At 34.6% G+C, this 22,164-nt stretch overlaps 1 protein-coding gene across 7 annotated transcripts in view; it reads left to right on the forward strand.

The window, feature by feature from the left end:
* Positions 1–22,164, forward strand: part of LOC137030020 (multiple PDZ domain protein) — a 129,252-nt gene that overhangs the window by 95,672 nt on the left and 11,416 nt on the right. For 4 of the 7 annotated variants that reach the window (XM_067399946.1, XM_067399949.1, XM_067399950.1 and 1 more), the window contains 16 exons: positions 4,189–4,260; positions 6,637–6,808; positions 7,641–7,837; positions 8,613–8,704; positions 8,784–8,856; positions 10,043–10,096; positions 10,222–10,314; positions 11,220–11,294; positions 12,586–12,748; positions 12,842–12,987; positions 14,070–14,153; positions 14,268–14,461; positions 15,163–15,310; positions 18,385–18,471; positions 19,647–19,716; positions 19,797–19,834. In XM_067399946.1, the coding sequence (XP_067256047.1) occupies positions 4,189–4,260; positions 6,637–6,808; positions 7,641–7,837; positions 8,613–8,704; positions 8,784–8,856; positions 10,043–10,096; positions 10,222–10,314; positions 11,220–11,294; positions 12,586–12,748; positions 12,842–12,987; positions 14,070–14,153; positions 14,268–14,461; positions 15,163–15,310; positions 18,385–18,471; positions 19,647–19,716; positions 19,797–19,834 (1,758 nt within the window). The remainder of the gene's footprint in view (positions 1–4,188; positions 4,261–6,636; positions 6,809–7,640; positions 7,838–8,612; positions 8,705–8,783; positions 8,857–10,042; positions 10,097–10,221; positions 10,315–11,219; positions 11,295–12,585; positions 12,749–12,841; positions 12,988–14,069; positions 14,154–14,267; positions 14,462–15,162; positions 15,311–18,384; positions 18,472–19,646; positions 19,717–19,796; positions 19,835–22,164) is intronic. The other 3 variants (XM_067399948.1, XM_067399951.1, XR_010896376.1) reach the window with 2 other exon arrangements.

A 22,164-nucleotide genomic window follows, 5' to 3' on the forward strand; every position in this document is an offset into this window, starting at 1 on the left:
AAGGTTTGAACTGAGGACGAGAGTGAGTTTCGCTGGAAGATGGCGATCCCGAAGCTGAGCGCGGTGGCAGCGCGTGGTCACCGGAGGGGTCCGGGAAAAACGTGCATGAGATGCTCGTGAGACAATCGGGAGAGAACACACAAGAAATTGTGCGTCTTTGCTTTTATGACAGATAAGCCGACACACCTCCTTGAGGTGGGGTAGCCAATAACATGGGTGCAAAGTTGGCGGGAAAGCTTTTCCTTTGTTTGGCCTCACGACTTAATCTGCATGATTTATGACTCTCAGATCAGATCTCCAAATGGAGTGCGTTCTTCACAGTATCATTAAACACATAGAAAAATGCATTTATCAGCGGTGTGACATATCTCAGTGAATAGCTCGTGTCCGGAGCTTTACGGAGAGACCAAACTCGATAGGTCAGAAAGGCATAGGAGAGAAGTTATGGTTTACAGACAAAATTATATCGTTAAAATGCACACTAGCACAAATACACTCATTTAAACACTAGGAAACATGCATAGGCCCTAGAAATATATGAAATATATATTTCAGCATAGTGGTAGTTTACAAATACAGTTCAAAATGTATGATTGTGTGTTTCTGTGTCTGTCTGTGTGTGTGTTTTTGTGTGTCCCCGTGTGTGTGGGGTGTTGGAATGTGGATCTGGTCAGTCTCTGGGGGGGTTTTACAACCCAGTCCAGCATGCTAAAAGCGTTCTGAACATTCCAAAGTTTATTGATTATCCTGATACGTGTGCATACGCTACAAGGTTGAGTGTGAAAGTAATGAGAAAGTGGTCTGAGGTGTGTAGTGGAGTAACCAGTGTATTGTCGGTGGAGCCACAGCGTGTGTAGATGAGGTCCAATTGGTTACCTGATTTGTGGGTAGCTGAGGTAGCCACTCGCTTGAGATCAAATGAGGCAAGCAGCGTGTGGAAGTCAGCAGCCTGAGGTTTGTCTAGATGGATGTTGAAGTCACCAAGTACTAGCAGAGGAGTGCCATCCTCAGGGAAGGATGAGAGTAACACATCCAACTCCTCCAAGAAGTTACCTAGCTGACCTGGGGGACGATAAACAACTACAACATGAATTTTGGTAGGGTAGGTGATGGTAATTGCATGTGATTCAAATGAGCCATTTTCAGAGAGAGATGGTAAAGGATTGAACTTCCATTCATTGGACATAAGCAAACCAGTACCACCACCCCTCCCGATCTGGCGTGAGGTGTGAGAGAAAGTGAAATTAGAGGAGAGGGCTGCTAGTGTGGCAGTGTCCTCTGGTTTGATCCATGTCTCAGTCAGAGCCATGAGATGGAGATCTGAATAAGTAGCAATAGCTGTGATGAACTCTGCTTTGTTGACAGCAGACTGACAATTCCAGAGCCCAATCGAAATAGAAAACAATGTACTAGGTGACATGGGTAAAGAACGCAGGTTGTTATGGTTGCGCTGCTTACAGCGTGTAGCATGCGATTTACGAGGGTTAGTAATAGTGGGAATTTGGAAGCACATACCTAAAACAAGTCAAAAGACAGACAAGAACACACGGTATAAAGAGGAAAGACTGAAAAGAGCAATACTCAAGTGTCTTGCCTGTGTCGTTGCTCGGTGGAGTCGCACAGGTAGAGTCGCTGGTCTTTACACTCTTCGGTCTTCACACGAGGAGGGCTTCACATGAGGGCTGCCGCGACCGCTGCCGCGGTACACTGTGCACTTATACCAGCTTATTACAACGTTAGTTCAGCAGGCCACGCCTTACTGACTCAGAGCAAACGAAACCAAACGCGATTTGCCACGTGACCTCAGTAAACAAGCAGTAAAGCAACTATACAGCACTATATTTGAGGAACAGACTGATTCACTGTTATTTATTTTAACCATGTTTTAGTATTTACTGTATTGAATTGGCTTTTATTTATATATTTTTTAGTTTTAATTTAAATTTAGTTTTAAAATTTGTTTGCTTACTGTTTGTTTGCCATCTAATCTACCAAGACCTTAATATGTGACCTTGTTAAGAGATGATCAACAATATTCGCTTTACCTGTGACTGGTCATAATGTTTTTGCTCATCAGTGTATATATAAGACTTTGAACGTCATGAAGGGTGAGGAAATTTTCATTTTGAACATAGTGTTCAGTAATAGCCTGTCATTTTAAGTCCTGATTATTTCACAGACATAATTGTACAAGAAAATGGAATATGAAGTTGTGCTTGAGGCAAGGTTCCTTAATAATAAAAAACCTGGAAATACCAGAGAGTTTTACAATTGTGATTTTCAGGCTTGGAAAAGTCTGTAATATAATTTTTCTGGTTATGCATTTCAGAGCGGGTCTTTTAAAGATAACCGCCTTTGTGATGCATGTTACTTGCTATTAACAATGTCCCATAGTACAATAAGTGAGTGGTCTTTTTGTTAACAATACATATGTTATAAATTTGCACACTAATATAAATACTTGTTTAAATCTCTTAATTATAAATATTGTTTCCTGACATCCAGTAATCCAAAAATGGAAATGGCTAGTAGCTAATGACAAACAACTGGAAAAAACATCAGAATTCATTGGTAAAATAAGATGGAGCCTAGACACTTGGATGTACTGATTGTAGCAGCCCACTACATCGTAAACAAGACTGTTTCCTTGTGAACTGATAAAATCCTGGGCAGCCAGACTCTCAGAAGTTGTGCAGAAGCCAATCAGTCTTATGTGCAATGCATATTTTAACCAACTTGTATGATTTTTGCATGCAGTATGCTCTAGGCATTTGTGAACGGTCCCTAGCTGATCTTATCATGAATAAAACACTGCTATTCACCAATCAGAATCAAGGACAGTAACTAACCATTTTATAAATACTATTATAATATTAATTAATATTTTGAATTAACGTTTGTTTTAATTTTTTTATTTTCAATCATATTGTGCTTTTGTCATTTCTATCAGTTTTTGTTCAACATTTTTATTTAACTTTTAATTTTTGTCAGTTGTAGTCTTAATTCAACTTAAACTTATTTTATTTCTATTAGTTGCTGAAGCAACATTTCTAATTTTATTTTTTTTTAATATATTTTCATATAATATTTATATGTTATTTATTTATACCTTATTTCAATTATGAATACAAAAAGATACAAATTATGGTTTGTTTTAGATTTAGTTAACAATAACAACACTGTGACATACTATATTTGCCCAAATGTGCAGTATGCAGTAGACCGCATTGTGTGGAATACTATATCCCACAATGCAATATGCTCAGTTTGAGATGAACCAGAAATAATTATAGACATGATTTTTATCATATCTTCTTGACTGAAAAAAAGTTTACATTTTTACACAAAATTTAATTAAATTCTAAAATTTTAATATCCAAATTCATAACTATTTGCCACACATGTACAATGTGATAAAACCTTGTGACAATAATGTTGCATAATAATGCCTACTGTTTCAGTATTATTTAAAATTAGCAGGCAGTGTAGTGTACACTACAATATTCAGTATGCACTAAGCTATTTCAATAACTTTATATAGAGAAGACTGTGCACTCATGTTAATTATGAATGGGAGAAAGTGCAATGCACAATATGGCGGAATAAGTCCTGCCTTCTAAATAAAAGAGCCAATTGCTGATTGAGAAGGTGCGCTTAGGACTGCACATGCACATTGGCTGGTCTAGCCTGGGGGAAAAAAGCCTTTTTAATGCTATTTGAGCATAAGAAACAACATTTATGGGACAGTTTAGTTTAGATTTTCTTGCTTTTTTGAAATTTAATTGTGAGTTCGGCAATCAGTTTTTGAGATTTCAGAATTCCCTCATTCAAGTAGATAGGACTTGGTCTTGGATGCCTAAAATAGTTGCCCGGAGGCATTGCAAATGTGGTTGCAGAATGAACAGGCTTTTCTTGAAAGGGACTTTTGCTCATATTCTATTCCATTAGTGACAGAGAGTCTGTAGGCTCTCTGAGATCAACAGTAAAGATGACCTGCTGAGTTTCGGGCCAGAAGTGACAGCCCTGTTCTCAACTGACTTAAGAGCAGCATTTGTACTGTAGATAATGTTTTATATTGTGCACTGCTGTAGTTTGAATGAGTACTTGATCTCCCTCTTTCCTTCTGTCTGTCTCTCTCTCTCTCTCTCTCTGTCTCACTGGTGCTGGTTATTCTCTGTTTTTCTGTAGGCCGTTGACACTTACAGTAGACCTTTCCTCCGTCTATGTCCGACTAATCCTTTCACTCCTACACCGTTTAAGGTTTGTGTTGTGTGGGTGTGTGGGTGTGTGTTTCCTCCCCATCTATATGCAGTTATGGAACTTATTTCATAACATTTGCATATATATGGTACTAAAACCCTCTTTCTGTTCTGTGTTTATATATATATATATATTATATATATTATATATATATATATATATATATATATATATATATATACATATAATATTACACATAAAATAAAAAATACTTTTTTCTTTGCACTATTGTAAAACTTTTGCTGTATTTGTAAGTAATACGATGACATCTAAATATATAAATATGCAGATATTAGCATAATTGAAAAGCTGATTTAATCATAAGGCTGAGTTAAACTGAGTTTAAAAGGAATAGTTTTTTTCACACATAAAATATTTATTTACTTACCATTTACCTATAAATCTTAATGATTTTCATTTTTCTGTGGAATACAAAAGGAGATGTGTAGAAGATGCTGCTCCTTTTCCATTCAGTGAAAGCACAGAGTAACCAGGAGTTGTCTAAATCCAAAAAGCACTTAAAAGCATCATAAGCATAGTTTTGTATGAGGAACAGACCAAAATTTAAAGAGTAGCATGAACATTCTGCTAAACACTTCCTTTTTGTTTGCAGAAGAAAGTCATACAAATTTCGAACAACATTTGAGACATACTTAACAATGTAATATTGTTTATAGTGTGCTAAGCAGGGGTTAAATTGGGCCGGGGCACATATCAGGGTTCGACATTAAAGCTTAATTTTTTGAAGGGGCAAGAGAAAGAGTTTTACTTGTCCTAATTAAAACATCAGTAACAAAAATAGCTAGGGAATTATCAAAATGCAAGCATGATTCTATTACATTTAGTGTAAGTGGTGACTGATAATAATATATAATGTATAATGTATAATGTGCTGACAGTAACAAGGTTGCGATGTTGAGGCTCGCGCTGCCTCTCGAGGAGAAATAGAAACAAATGAGTGCAGCACAAAGAAAACATGCTGCTGTAAAAATTCAAAATGTGGACTTTTTTATATATTTTTTTATATTTATAACATATATGATAGCCTACAGTTACGTACCATCACACGACAAGAGCGCTGTTTTCCGTGTTATTGGATAACGACTGAAAATGTGACACTACTTTTATACATTCAATAATAAGTTAAGTAAATTCAATAAAAGTTCATGAAGTCACTTCACATTTTAGACACATTACTGACCGTTTTTGTTCAATTTCTGCAGCGAAAATAGTTCCAAACAAAGATCACAGCAGAACCATAGCGCATTTCTCACAGCGACACTCAGCTGCATTTTATTACTGAATGATTCATTGTTTTGAACAAATCGGTTGAGTCAAAGATTCAACGGCCCAATGAATCAGCCGTTTGAACGAATCGTTTGAATGAATGACTAGGACAGTCACTTGCCGCCACCTACTGGCAGTTCAGATTCATGTTCTAATTTTCCCAACATTTCTTATTTGTATATTCAAAAATATTTAAAGAAAATTATAATATTATTTAATGCAGTTGTAATTTTTCAGTGTAAATTATTTAATTTGATTTGTAACAGTCCTGCTTTATTTTTCTTATTGAATTTATTGATCAAATGTAAAAAAAATAAAAGAATGCCCTTGGGGTAAATATCACAAACATGCAGATATAAATATGGAAAAGCTGATGGAACACTGTTAAGAATATTGCTTCAGAATAAATTATATTTACACCAAAAAAAAAAAAAAAAAAATTTACAGAAAAAGCAACTTTTTGCTTGGACAAGTGACCAATTTACTTGTCCAAAGGACAAGCACATGACAAGGCTTAATGTCGAACCCTGTATTTTGTATTGATATGCTTTCCTTTAGGCCTACAGAAAGATTTTATTGTTATCAGATGTAGCTTTGCACACTGCTAGCATCTAGAATGATTTTGATCTGCATCATTTTAGTGTTCATAGCAGAGGGCTCTATCGACTTATTTTTTAATTGATAAGATTTTGTAGGCTTTGCATACACATGTGCACTCCTCGAAAGCCCCCACCCCCCAACATAACAAATCCCAATTTAACCCTTGGTGCTAAGTAACACACATTTTAGATATTGATACTTTTTTTTTTTCAGCTTTTCACTCATTAAACATGAATTTACCAGACCTAACAAATGATTAGAAAGGCTTTTAAAGAACAGCAGCATTTCTTGGTTTGTTGGTTCTTCATGCTGAGAAATGAAGAACAGAATAATGTGTTGAATGTGATTTGATTACATTAAGCTTCATATTTCATGGGTTTAATGGAGGATGTTGTGTGGACAGATGATGTGCTAATTGGATATAAATTATAGTGATTTTTTAATGCATTTTGTTTTTAAGTCAAAAACACTATTAAATCTGTGTGGCAGCTGAATCGAGAGGAGGGAAAAATCTTCCCAACGACACCTGTCCTGTCACTGCCGGTCGTTCCACATGTTGGGGAAACGGACTCGGACACTCTGACTGAGATTCCAGATAGACTTGTTCTTCATAACAACGGTCCTGATGACGAAGAGGAGGATGAGTACGGTTACAGCTGGAGTGAGTCTCACATACGCTATAACACACAGCGCCACCAGAGGGCACTGTTCAAACTGCACTCATACAGGACTAAATTTAGAGGGAGACCCTTGTGAAAAAGAAGTACACTTTAGCAAACTTTTAAAAAGAGCAGTACGGAAATAATATACTTTAAAAGGAAATACTTCAGTGTGAACTGAATGTAATGTTTTTGGACACTTAATTAAATGAAAATGTAGTATTGTTTCAATTTATATTAAATGCGATTAGTTGATCTTTTTTGACCCATTTAAGAAGAACTTAGGTACATCTTTATATGCAATTTCATAATTACTTCTATTGTCTATTGAAATATGGTTAAAGTTTATATTTCAAAAAAGCTAAAATATATTTTTGTGTAATTTCTATTTAAACGTGTATGTCATGTATTTAAATATATTTGTAATTTCACATATGTAAAGATGAAATTGCAATTAAGTACATTTAGAATACATTAACTTTAAATGTAATATCAAATAACACAGTACAGTTAAATTATAAACAAGTACTTTACATGTGCTTTAGTATGATGAAAAAAGTACTTATTTATACATTACAAAGTGCATGTTTTAAAGGTGTGCTTAAGTGTTAAGAAACATGAAAGTGTACTCTCTTTAAGTGACTTTTAATTTCATATGCAGTACTTTTAAGATGCTAATACAGTACAAGTGAACTCAATGCTATTAATGCAGCAACACTACAGATTATTAAGTATAATTTACAAGTAAAACTGCAGGCCTCAGCACCACTTCAGAAATGCTCTTTGATTCAGTTGCTCTAATATATTAATATATATTTGTGTGTGTGTGTGAAGGGAAAGTAACGGAGCGGTACGGTCGTTTACCGGGTCAGCTGCACATGATCGAGTTGGAGAAGGGCCGCACTGGTTTGGGTTTGAGTCTGGCAGGGAACCGGGACCGTTCACGCATGAGTGTTTTTGTCGTGGGCATTGACCCCAATGGCGCCGCCGGGCGAGACGGACACATCGTGGTGGGCGATGAACTGTTGGAGGTGAGTGTGTGTAAAACATCAGTTTGACCCTTGTGAAAAAGAAGTACACTTTAAAAAAAGTACTTATTTCGGAAATAATATACTTTAAAAGAATGTGCTTTTGTGTAAACTGAATGTAATGTTATTGGACTCTTAATTGCATGTTAATTGTGATAAAATGAAAATGTGTTACAGTTTAATTTTATATTAAATGCAGTTAGCTGAACTGCAGTTAGAGTGTTTTTTTTTTTTTTTACTGCTGAATATACTGTCAATCATTTATGGTACACTAAAATATACTTTAATGCAATTTCAGTCGAAACTTGTATGTCATGTATTTAAACACATTTGTAATTACACATTTGTAATGATAAAGCTGTAATTTATTACATTTAAAATGTATTTGTTAAATGTAATATTGAATAATACATATGAGTTAAAATAATAAAGTACTTTACATGCACTTTAGTATGTTAGTCAATACATCAAAATAAGCGTACTTCTTTTGAAGCATGACAAAAGATTATAAAACAAAATGATTTAAAATGTACTTTTTAAACTTAATTTTACATTATTACAAAGTGTACTTAAGTATGTTAAGAAACAGTCATTAAAGTGTTCTCTCTTTAAGTACACTTAAATGTCCTTTTATTTTTATTAATGTTATTTTACTTGCAATTACAATGTTGTAAGTACACTACAAGTGCACTTTCAATACCGTTCAGCACACTTCTCTTTCACAATTGGATGCTAAACAGTTCTAGACAATTTCTGATTCATCTTGTCGCCTTTGCAGATAAACGGTCAGGTTCTATACGGCCGCAGCCATCAAAACGCCTCTGCCATTATTAAAAGTGCCCCCTCAAAAGTCAAAATCATCTTCATCCGGTAGGTCAAAGGTTTTGATGTGTTGATTTGAAGGGATTTTGAAGGGATTTTGCCTGCTGAAGCATGTGATGTGTTTCAGAAACGGAGATGCTTTGAGTCAGATGGCTGTCGGGCCAATGAAGGAGACAGACTCACCGGACACACACACAGAGGTAAACTCACACTCTCCTGTATCTAGCTATCTATATGTGCTTGTACCATACAAATATTATTATTACTACAGAATAAAACAGTAATAATAATTAATTAATACTTTTGTTGTGTACTTCAAATCTTAAATGTTTAAAATAGTTAAAAAAACTGTAGTTGCAGATAATATAATATTAATGAAATTAAGGCTGCTTAAATGTACTTAAAGAGAGTGCACTTTGTAAATAATGTCAAATTAAAAGCATTTTTAATTGTTTTAATCATTTTTGGTCAACTAACACACTAAAGTACATTGATTATACTTGATTATAATTTTAACTGTACTGCTTTATCTGATATTACATTTAAAGTTAATATATTTTAAATGTACTAAATTGCAACTTCATCATTACAAAGGTGTAATTACAAATATATTTAAATACATGACATACAAGTTTCAATAGAAATAACATTAAAGTATATTTTAGTTCTCCATAAATGCTAGTCAGTACATTCAGCAGTACACTTTAACCATATTTCAAAGACAATAGAGTTAGTTAATTACATATAAAGATGTACTTAAGTTCTTCTTAAGTGGGTCAAAAACACTCAAAATTTCAGCTTTTTGCATTTAATATAAATTCAAACTATAATACATTTTAATTTGATTGCAATTAAATGCAGTTAATTATCAGAAAACATTACATTCAGTTAAATTTATTTAATAAACACTCGTTTTAAAAGTATAGTGTACTTCTTTTTCAAAAGGGAGGCAAACAGGCACACATTAAACATTCCCAAAGTATGTAAAAAGAAAGGTCATTCATTAGTTTATGCAGTTTGTTTCTTTTTTCATTCATTCATTCCAAAAGATATAGCTATCCGTTAGCATTCCTTTTCATCTCAATAAATCCATTTCCGGTTTTTAAGAGCCTCTAAAAACAAATACTAATACTGTACTATTATGAAATATTTGCAATTTTAATAGTTACTGCAAAAAATTGCATGTATTTCATCTGTATACACAAATAATTTTATATGGCCTTCAATGGAGAAAGATTTTCTTTGAAGGCTTTTGGTCACATGATGTTGTAGTTACACCATCTACCAGTAGGGACTAAATCTGAATCTAAACAGCCATTCACGTTTATCCATTCATTTGTTCAGTCATCATCATATTTAATGTGTTATTTCTTATTTCCGCCCCAGACAGAGCCGCCCAGCTCAACACTAGACATGATCCAACACATAACTCTTCCTGTGGTAAGACACACACTTCAGTTCGCTTTTGACTGCGTTTGTGCGGTTTCTGTCTCTGTGCCGGCTGTTAAGTGCTTTCTGCTAAAGTGTTTTCTTTCTTTGTTTCTTTGTCGATCTCATGGGTTAAGGAGGATGGAGGGGTGGGTATCGTCCTGAAGGAGGATGACAGCAGGAATGGATGCATCATTCACAGTGTAGATGAGAATGGAGCAGCTGGAAGGGTATGAATTACTATGGTCTAGGTGCAAAATTAAACAAAACAGACACAATGTCCACAATGTAAATAGGCAAATGCTTAAGAGTCTATGAATGGATCATTATTGCGGTGATTATCATGTTTCTAGCATTTTATATGTTTGGTAACAGTTCTTTTAACCTTCATTGATGGAGTGTGTAGCTTTTCATTTCTTAAACAACCATGTAGGAAGACAAATCTTGGCCATGGATGACAATGTCAAGATTCATCATGCTCAAACTGTGAAAGAATAGTTGGGAGGGAGCATGAAGAATCATTTTCAGTCCAGACCTTAAATTCATTGAAAGTCTTTGGGATGTGCTGGAGTAGACTTTACAGAGTGCTCAACTCTTGCATTGCCAATAAAATGATTGCTTGACCAAAAAATGATGCACCTTTTGATGGAAATAAATGTTGTGATGTTATTTCCATGAAGAGGTGCATCAATTATTGGTCAAGATCTTGTATTCACAATGCTAATTGATGATAACATGCTAGAAACATAATAATCACTGCCATAATGATCCAATCATACACTCTTAAGCATTTGCCTATTTAAATCCAAACAGCGGCATTTAGCAATATATATATGGATATGCATGTATGTCCATCTTTATTCGCATACATACAGTATACAACCTCTTGATTGCTTGTATCACTGCAAAACGTGACTATTAGCCATGAAGGTATTAAGATATTAAAAGCATGAACATCATGATTTTTCTGTAAAGCTGCTTTGAAACAATGTGTATTGTAATAAGTGCTATGCAAATAAATTTGACATGACTTTTTTATGTGCATCTTTGCTAGTTTTTGTGTACTGTATGGCTGTCTCTCAAAACCTAGTGAGCTGCCTACCTAGAGAGTTTCAAACCTGTGTGTGTGTTTTAGGATGGTATGATTGCAGTGGGACACAGGCTGCTTGCAGTAGATGATGAGATGGTGCTGGGACTCTCTGTGGAAAAGGTAACATGCATTCCAACTGTTAAATGTTTTTAATTAAGAGTTTAAAGGAATAAGTTTGTCATGATTGTTGTTCTAAACCCTTGTGCAGTAAGCAGTTTCTGAGAAACACTATTGAAAATTGAAATCAACAACCAAGCAAACAATATTGTGAATATTTGCTAGATGTCTATTCAGTGTGTGTGCTGAAAATAAATATTGTGTTTGCACATCGGATTGGATAAATCACCACAACACTCTTGTAGCCTAGGGGAGCATATTCCCACGTAGAAGGCGGCGTTCTCGTGACCTTGTGCAACGTTGCCTAAAAAAGTTATCTAAAGGTGACGGAAATTGTGAACCTTTACAGAACATTTGGGACATTCCTAAAACGTCCTCTTTTGGTAATGAAAGTGCTGCAGTTCAAGGTTCCTTATATGACTTAGGGGGACATTCCAATTTGGTTAATTTTATGGTCACATAAGAATGTTACAAAAAGGGTATTTGGGACATTAACTGAACGTTCCCACATGGTCCTCTGTTGGTCATTTAATAACGTTAAATTATGAGTTTAGGATATGAGTTTAGGGGGACGTTCTATTTTGGTTATTTCATGGTCGCGCGAGAACGTTACAAAGAGGACATTTGGGAAGTTAACAGAACGTCCTATAGTAATAGTCCCCTAAACATTCCCAGAACGTCCTGAATGTTCCCTGATGGTCCACCAAATAACATTCCCCAAACCTTAAAAGAACTCCACATCGTGATCGTCTCTGAATGTTCTTAGAACTTTACTAGACAACGTCCTTAACACCTTAAAATATCTGGCAGGGTATGCTCATGATGGGGAAAAGAGAGTGTGAGTAAGCGGAAGATTTGTAGAAAGACTGTAGAAAGAGATGTGGCTGAAATATTACCAAAGAGGAAAAAGTCAGAGAAGTAAATTAAAACTCAATTTAATAATGGGAAAAGCTTTCCAGCATTTGAGTAATGTTAGAGAGCGAGTAAGCCTGAAGATGGATGCTAAGGTTGCTTTGTTTCTGCTTGATAAGTGAGTTTTGTTATGTTTCACAGAACTAAGATATGCTGTTGTGTTCTGTTGTTGTTGAACCACAGCTGATTCATCCATACTTGCTCCAGCTGTTAGTGTTTGCCTTTGTTGCATAGTGTGTTTGTTGTTTTGGGGGGCGAAGCAATGAAGGAAGGGATGTGTTTGTTTGGGTGTCAATTTCAAATATCAACAGTGTTTCTCATTATTTCCAAAAATAATTAATGACAGGAGTCATTGTTTAACCTTAAAATTGTTGTGTTGTAGGTGATGTCACTGTTGAAGAAAGCCCAGGACTCAGTGAAACTCACCATCTGCATTGACCCCGCCTTCCAGCCCTCCTCATCCAATCAGATTTGCTCAGGATCAGACCCAGGAATCAGCTTGCCGCTGGTTTCAGTGACATCATCGGAGACAGAGCCAATCAGGAGTAAGAGGGAGGAGTCTGGGATTATTAAAGGAAAACTTGTCCATGAATAAATCAGAACCTGATCTTTGTCATCATGATGATTGTGTGTTGCAGATTCGAGTAGATGCTCCACTCCGGGGACCTTGGCGTCTGATCCAGCTACGTGTCCCATCATCCCCGGCTGTGAGACCACTATAGAGATCTGCAAGGGGAGAACAGGACTGGGGCTCAGCATCGTGGGCGGCTGTGACACTTTACTGGTGAATAACGTTTAACGTTTGTATCCAAGCGGACTGATATAAACTTGCACACTATGACACTGGAGATGCAAAGTGATTGTACAGTCCAAATTTTATTCATAACTAATATAAATCAACTTCCACCATAAATCTTCAATTCACATTGTCTTCAAATTGGGATTCAGAGAAAATCAAGTTGTTGTTGTTATTGTTAATCAAACCTAAAACTTAAGGTGAAATAAAATAAAATAAAATATAAATATTACATAAAAAAACTTAAAATTTTGAAAAATTACAAATGTTGTATTGGCAAATTAACTGAAATAAATATGTTGAAGTTGAAGTACTAAAGCTAAAGAAAAAAAATTATAATAATACAACTACAATTTATTTAAAATGAAAACTGAAAAAATCAAAATATTAATAAGTATTATAATTGTATTTAAATAATCGTAAAATAATGCTGACCTAATCTCACTTTGTCTGACAAGAAATTATTATTATTAGTATTATTATTACTGTTACAAGCTAAGACCTTGTTCCAAATATATCATTATATTTAAGGCCATACAACACACAAAATAAGATTACAAGTAAAAATGAATATATAAATGAATATGAAGAGATAAATGAAGAAAATAAATATAGATGAATAAAAGATATTGAGAAATTACAACACAGATCCATGTTTGCTCTCTGAGTGCCTATCTGACCTTCAAGACTTGAAGACCCCCAGAGTTACTCTGTTTACATGCATTGTTTGAGGGTTTTTGCAGAAACATCATGTGATCACCATATTTATTTTCTACATAATGATTTAAAATGCACTTTAAAACTTTTAATGTGACATTATTGCAAAGTGCACGTTTTAAAAGTGTACTTAAGTGTGTCGTGAAAGCTGTTAAACTGTTCTCTCATTAAGTACACTTAATTGGCCTTTTATTTAATTCATATATTATCTGCAAGTAGTTTTTTAAAAAATGTAAAAATTTGAAGTACACTACAAGTTCACATTCGATACAATTAAGCACTCTTCTTTTTCACAAGAGTTTAGGAACTCGTTTATAAGAACATATATAAAGACTGAATTTGTCTGTGTTCAGGGAACTATAATAATTCATGAGGTGTACGAGGAAGGAGCCGCCTCTAAAGATGGCCGACTGTGGGCAGGAGATCAGATTCTGGAGGTAAAATCACGACCATCAGACACTCTTCTGACTAGACTAGGCTTGATTTCATGTCAACTTCATTTCAGCCATTCTATTCCTCCCTCTTGTAACTCTCTCTCTCTCTCTCAATAGGTGAATGGTATAGATCTGCGAGTGGCGACGCATGATGAGGCAATCAACGTTTTGCGCCAGACTCCGCAACGTGTTCGTCTGACAGTCTTCAGAGATGAGGGTCAGTATAAGGAAGAAGAACTGTGGGACTCCTTGACCATTGAGCTTCAGAAGAAACCAGGCCGTGGTCTCGGACTCAGCATCATTGGGAGAAGGTACTAGAACATTAGTTGAAGGTACTAAATAAGTGTGATTTAAGGTAAATAATTGGGGTGTCCGCCTATGTTTGCGCTCCTGTTTTTTAGCATTTTTTCCCTGAGATAAAATCTTGTTTTTGACCATCTTAAGTAGGACTCAAGTACGTCTTTATATGTAAATGCATAATTACTTCTATTGTCTTTGAAATATGGTTGTTTACTGCTGAATGTACTGACAAACATTTATGGTAAACTAAAATATACTTTAATATAATTATTGTTGAAACTTGTATGTCATGTAAATATTTTTGTAATTACACATTTGTCATGATAAAGTTGCAATTTAGTACATTAAAATATTTAAACTTTAAATGTAATATTGAAAAACACTACAGTTAAAGTTAATGACAAAAGATTATTAAAACAATTATTTAAAATGTACTTTAAAGTAAAACTTAATTTGACATTATTACAAAGTGCCCTTTTAAAAATGTACTTAAGTGTGTGTCATGAAAGTGTTCTCTCTTTAAGTACACTTAAGTGACCTTTTATTTATTATTATATTATCTGCAAGTGAAAATACACTTTTAAGATTTGATTTACACTACAAGTAAATTCATTACAATTAAGCACACTTCTTTTTTACAAGGGTCCATAAATGAATATTCAACTCTGTATTCCCCATCTGTGCTAACAGTAATTGACTGTGTCTGTCTCAGAAATGACACAGGAGTCTTTGTGTCAGACATCGTGAAGGGTGGAGTCGTGGAGACTGACGGACGTCTCATGCAGGGAGATCAGATCCTTTCGGTTAATGGGGAGGACGTTCGTTCAGCCACACAAGAGTATGTGGCCTCGCTGCTCAAGGTGAATAACAGAGTCATTCTGTTAATGCCTTTTCCATTTTGGCAAAATTGTTGAAAGATATAAAACATTCAGTCATATCTGGAAGATCTTAAAGCTTTAATAATTTTTTTTGTATATAAATTTGTATAGTTTTTTGCTTAAACATTATGAACATGATGAAATTATTTTTTATACTATTATAGATATACTATTATTAATATTCTCCATTAGATTTTATTTTTATATTTTATGTTTTCACTTTAATTGTAGTTACATTTTTAGCAATTTCATAGTGTTTTACTTTTTTAATGTCTATATAGTTTTTATTCAATTTATTTATTAGTTTTAATTACTTAAGTACTTCCAAGTTAACGTTAAAGTAAATGAAAATGAGAAATGTTGCCTTGGCAACTAGCTGAAAAAAATAAGTTTATATAAAGCTTTTTTATATTTTATTTTATTTCAGTTAATTATGTATGAAGGAACAAAATGTTATTTTTTATGGTTTTAGTTAGATAGGAGAATTGTTCATTTATCTATTATTTGGCAAAGCAGTGTTAATAAGTCAAAAACAATGCAGCCACCATTTACAGGTGCATCTCAATAAAATAGAATGTCATGGAAAAGTTCATTTATTTCAGTAATTCAACTCAAATTGTGGAACTCGTGTATTAAATAAATTCAGTGCACACAGACTGAAGTACTTTAAGCCTTTGGTTCTTTTAATTGTGATGATTTTGGCTCACATTTAACAAAAACCCACCAATTCACTATCTCAATAAATTTGGATACTTCATAAGATCAAAAAAAAAAAAAAAAAAGGATATTTTAAACAGAAATGTCAGGCTTCTGAAAAGTATGTTGATTTCTATGCACTCAATACTTGGTTGGGCCTCCTTTTGCATGAATTACTGCATCAATGCGGCGTGGCATGGAGGCAATCAGCCTGTGGCACTGCTCAGGTGTAATGGAAGCCCATAGTGGCCTTCAGTTCATCTGCATTGTTGGGTCTGGTGTCTCACATCTTCCTCCCCTGACAGCAACATAGTGTCGGCCCAGATCCGGCCCACATCTCGTCTGTGTGTAATCCACATGTGGGCCGGATCTGGGCCGACACTATCTTGCTGTCTGGGTCTTGACAATACCCCATAGATTCTCTATGGTGTTCAGGTCAGTTTGCTGGTCAGTCAAGCACAGTAACACCATGGCCTCTGAACCAGCTTTTGGTACTTTTGGCAGTGTGGGCAGGTGGCAGGTGCCAAATCCTGCTGGAAAATGAAATCAGCATCTCCATAAAGCTTGTCAGTAGAAGGAAGCATGAAGTGCTCTTAAATTTCCTGGTAGACGGCTGCGTTGACTGTGAACTTCAGAAAACACAGTGGACCAACACCAGCAGATGACATGGCAGCCCAAATCATCACTGACTGTGGAAACTTCACACTGGACTTCAAGCAACATGGTTTCTGTGCCTCTCCACTCTTCCTTCAGACTCTGGGACCTTGATTTCCAAATGAAATGCAAAATTTACTTTCATCTAAAAAGAGGACTTTGGACCGCTGAGCAACAGTCCAGTTGTTTTTCTCCTTAGCCCAGGTAAGACGCTTCTGACGTTGTCTTTGGTTCAGAAGTGGCTTGGTACGTGAAATGTGACAGTTGTAGCCCTGAAGACGTCTGTGTGTGGTGGCTCTTGATGCACTGACTCCAGCTTCAGTCCACTCCTTTTGAAGCTCTCCTAAGTTCTTAAATCGGCTTCACCTGACAATCTTCTCAAGCCTGCGGTCATTCCTTTCACTTGTACACCTTTTCCTGACACAGTTTTTCCTTCCAGTCAACTTTCAATGAAATTCAATGAATATGTTTTGGCTCAGCACTCTGCGAACAGCCAGCTCTTTCAGCAATGACCCTCTGTGGCTTACCCTCAATCTAGAGGGTCTTGATGATCGTCTTCTGGACAATTGTCAAGTCAGCAGACTTCCCCATGACTGCTGTTGGGATTACTGACCTAAACCCAGTATTTATACACCGAGAATGGTAATTTAATAGAACTTGAAATTAAATATTCTAATAATTTGAGATACTGATTTTTTTTTTTTTTTTTTTTTTTTTGATGAGCAGCAAGCTGTAATTATCAATATGAAAACAAAAAAGTATGGAAATATTTTACTTTGTAAATAATAAATCTAGAATATATTTAAGTTTTACTTTTTGAATTAAATTACAAAAACAAAAAACTTTTTCATGATATTCTAATTTTTTGAGATGCACCTGTACATTTAACTAAATTGTTTTATATTAAATTTAAAGGATTAGTTCGCTTTCAAATGAAAATTACCCCAACCTTTACTCACCCTCAACCCATTCTAGGTATATATGACTTTTTCTTTCTGATGAACACAAGAGCTTTATAATGGCAGTGAGTGGGATCAACGAGTATGAGCTGAAGAAAAGGCTTAATGAAGGCCTTCTGATGCCAGGCGATGCGTTTGTGTTATAACTTGTTAAATATGGATATTTATTTACACAAGAAGGCCTTTATTAAGGCAGTGTGGAATATGTTTATGATGGATGGATGTGGATGGAGACAATTTCTTCAGCTCATACTCGTTTGGTAACGCTTACCGCCATTATAAAGCTCGGATGGGTCAGGATATTTATATATTTCTCTATTTGTGTTCATCATAAAGAAGAAAGTCATATAAACTTAGGATGGCTTGAGGGTGAGTAAAGCTTGGATTAATTTTCATTTGGAAGTGAACTAAACCTTTAATATTCCTATAAGTTGTGAATCAATAATGACCACCAGATACACTCCTGAAAATGTTTAACAATATCTCCAAAACAGAGTGAAACTTAACACTCATTAACTAAAAAAAACTACATAGTAACATGTTTTATGTGTCTATTTTACTATTATGTTAAATAAGAAGGAGCTTTTGAATTTGACTCCTCTAATGATCTCCCTTCCTCATGTCGTTTAAAGAAGCAGTGTATATATTTTGTGTATAAATGTGATTGATCTAGTGTGAATGTGAAAGCCAATATACATTTTACCACACACAAATATTAATCATATGAACTGATTTATTTTCCCTCAGAGTTGTGCTGGTCCAATCAGATTGGAGGTGGGTCGTTTTAAGGCAGGGCCTTTCCACTCCGAGCGCCGTCTGTCTCAGAGCAGTCAGGTCAGAGACAAATCCACACACTCCGCACAATTATTAAACATTGTTTTGTTGTTGTTGTTGTTGTTTTGTGCTGTTGCATGCCCTAAAATCCTATGGAAGCTTGTTTCCGCTGCTAAATAAAAAAAAAAAGGTAATTGCGACTTTTTATCTCACTATTCTGATTTTTTTTTTTAGAATTGCATGATATAAACTCACAGTTTTTATCTCACAATTTTCGTAACCGTATATAAACTCACAATTGTGAGAAGAAAAAAACTAAATTGTGAGATAAAAAGTTGCAAATATCTTTTTTTTAATTCTGTGGCAGAAAGAAGCTTCCATAGATTTCCAGCTAATAGCTATGAAGCCATGATCCCAAAATACATTCTAACATGATTTTTTTATGAAAGTAATTAAGAAACTAATTCAATTTCAGCTGTAAAACAGCACCACAGAAGACAAATAATGTAACTATTCAGCTTAATTCAGTGCAAAGTTTTCATTTTTCATTATCCGGCTCAATTCGGTTCAAATTTTGTTCTCATGTGTCAGTGCAGTTAAATTGATAATTTTACTGAATATTAATTGTCTTTTAAAACCCAAACTGATCAAGACACAATAACTTGAAGTTAAGCAGGTCTGAAATTTGTCAACGCTCTTGCGACTAGTCAGATCCGGTCTTGGTAATGCACGCACCACTGTTATTTTAATATTATTATTATCTTTTGAATTAGCCTTATTTTTCAATTTTTAATTTTCATTTCAATTTTAGATTGTTTTAGTAATTTTTTTGGCTATGCTTTACAATAATGTCTCATATTTTATTATTTAATATCAATATATTGTGTGCACCTGATGGGTGTGTGCAGATTATTCTGCAGTCACGCCATGTCGTAATTACCGTATGCTTTCGAATCGCTCTCACGGTACTTTGATGTCATACACTGATCTGCACAGCTCTGCGGTCAGGTGGTACAAGTTGTAGCTCCCAGAAAATTACGAGTTCTGCAAGCATGGGAAGGCTTTTTACAGTTCAGAATCAGTACGGTAATTATGACATGGTGTAAAAGCACCAATAGTCACCAACCACAAACATAAATGGTGCCGAGCTAGAGTCATGTTGTGCACTCATGGCCTAATAAATCTCTTCAGTGGTGTGTTTTCATGTGTGAAATGTCTCTGTGTATTCGGTGCAGATAAGCGAGACGGGCAGTGGTAAAGTCATTCCTGCAGCTGTACAGGGTGATGCAGAGAAAACACTTGAATGTAAGAACAGTTCATCTGCTAAATTATATAAATATTCAGCTTCATTCTTGATTTCCAATCTTTCCTTTCTTGCCTTGCAGTGCTGGATAAAGACATCAGGACGGTTGAATTCACAAAGGTCAGTTACAGTAATTGAACCTTAAGGCCTTTTCACATAGAAAGCCAATATTTGTCAATAGTCCAAGATTTCAAACTGTGTTTCTATTGACCGGCTCTGACCAGGGATGAAATCTGTCAGTGTTTCTTTCTGTTGTTTCTTTTTACATTTTACAAAAAATTCGCTGACCAGTAAATTAAGATCTTTTGGGTCATGTGTGCCAATATTCCAATAAGGCAGCTTCCATGTATGATTTGTAATAAATAAATAAATAAATATAATATATATATATTTTTTTTCCACTTAGCCTCTGCCAAATATTAAAGTTTAAGATAAATATAACTTGTGTGAATAGGCCTTTAGGTCAGTGTTATTTTAGTATCATTGATATACAATTATAGTTATTATAATTTTATTTAAGTTCTTCAACTTTAAATGTTACTAGCTGAACTAGCTGAAATAAATTAAGTTTATTTAAATTAAATTAAATATTTAATTTTATTTCAGTTAGTAAAGATAGGTTTTTTTATGGTTTTAGTGTTAAAGTCGGCATCAAACAGAAGTTGCAATAGTCTTTTCTTCCGTATTGTGACATATCTGAATGAAACGGCTTCTGGAACAAGATCAAATGTAGGACAGGGCTTGGTTTTGTCAATGGGGAATTGATTGGATGGTTGGAAGCTTGTGGTTTGTTATTGGTGGATCTTGGTTTACAGGGACCAGGTCCTTGACTGAACGTTTGAGACAGTGAGTGAGGTGATGCTGCACTACCGTTCAAAAGTTTGGAAACATTACAATTTTTTATGTTTTTGAAAGAAGTCTCTTATGCTCATCAAGCCTGCATTTATTTGATAAAAATACATAAACAACAGTAATATTGTGAAATATTATTACAATTTAAAATAATGGTTTTCTATTTTAATATACTTTAAAATATAATTTTTTTCTGTAATGCAAAGCTGAATTTTCAGTATCATTACTCCAGTCTTTTGTGTCACATAATCCTTCAGAAATCATTATAATATGCTGATTTGATATTTGAAACAGTTGTGTTGCTTAATATTTTTTGGAAACTGTGATACTTTTTTCAAGATTCATTGATGAATAAATAGTCAAAAAGAACAGCATTCATTCAAAATAGAAATATTTTCTAACAATATAAATCTTTACTATCACTTTTTATCAATTTAAAACATCCTTGCTGAAAAAAAAGTATTAATTTCTTCCAAAAAAAGAAAGAAAGAAAGAAAGAAAGAAATACTGACCCCAAACTTTTGAACAGTAGTGTATATTGTTACAAATGATTTAATTTAAATAAATGCTGTTTTTTTACTTTTTATTAATCAAAGAATCCTGAAAAAAATGATCACGTTATAAAAAAATATTAAGCAGCACAACATTTATAATAAATCAGCATATTACAGTGATTTCTGAAGGATCATGTGACACTGAAGACTGGTTTTAATGATGCTGAAAATTCAGCTTTGCATCACAGACATAAATTATATTTTAAAGTATATTATAATAGAAACCGTTATTTTAAATTGTAATAATATTTTACAATATTACTGTTTTTTTCTGTATTTTTGATCAAATAAATGCAGGCTTGATGAGTAGAAGAGACTTCTTTCGAAAACATTAAAAATAGCAATGTTTCCAAACTTTTGAATGGTAGTGAATATTATGAGGAAATTAAAGGTGCCCTAGATTCAAAAATTGAATTTATCTTGGCATAGTTGAATAACAAGAGTTCAGTACATGGAAATGACATACAGTGAGTTTCAAACTCCATTGTTTCCTCCTTCTTATATAAATCTCATTAGTTTAAAAGACCTCCAAAGAACAGGCGAATCTCAACATAACACTGTTATGTAACAGTCGGGATCATTAAAAGGGATTTAAAGGGGCCGCAGCCTGAATCGGTGCATAGTTAATGATGCCCCAAAATAGGCAGTTAAAAAAAAAAAATCTTTGGGGAATTTTGAGCTGAAATTTCACAGACACATTCAGGAGACACCTTAGACCAGGGGTACTCAAGTTCAGAGGCCAAGAGGGCCGCATTTTAACCAAATGAAAGGGCCGCAAATTATAACTTGGATCGTAAGACTTTTTTTTTAGACCTACTTAAGACAATATTTGTAGTTTTACTGTTTATTTACTAAAAGTGCAGTTTATTATCTAGCTAAGTCTTAATAGTATGGTGTCCTTCTTAAAGTGTCACTGAACATGATAAATGGCATTTAAAAAAGGATTAATAGCTTGTCTTGCTGTATTCTTAATGTACAAATGGATAAAGAAAAACAAGAACTGATGAAAAGAAAAGGTCTGGCTGTTGATCACTGGCTGATGAG

The sequence above is a fragment of the Chanodichthys erythropterus genome, chromosome 11, assembly GCF_024489055.1.
Source record: "Chanodichthys erythropterus isolate Z2021 chromosome 11, ASM2448905v1, whole genome shotgun sequence".
Lineage (NCBI taxonomy): Eukaryota > Metazoa > Chordata > Actinopteri > Cypriniformes > Xenocyprididae > Chanodichthys > Chanodichthys erythropterus.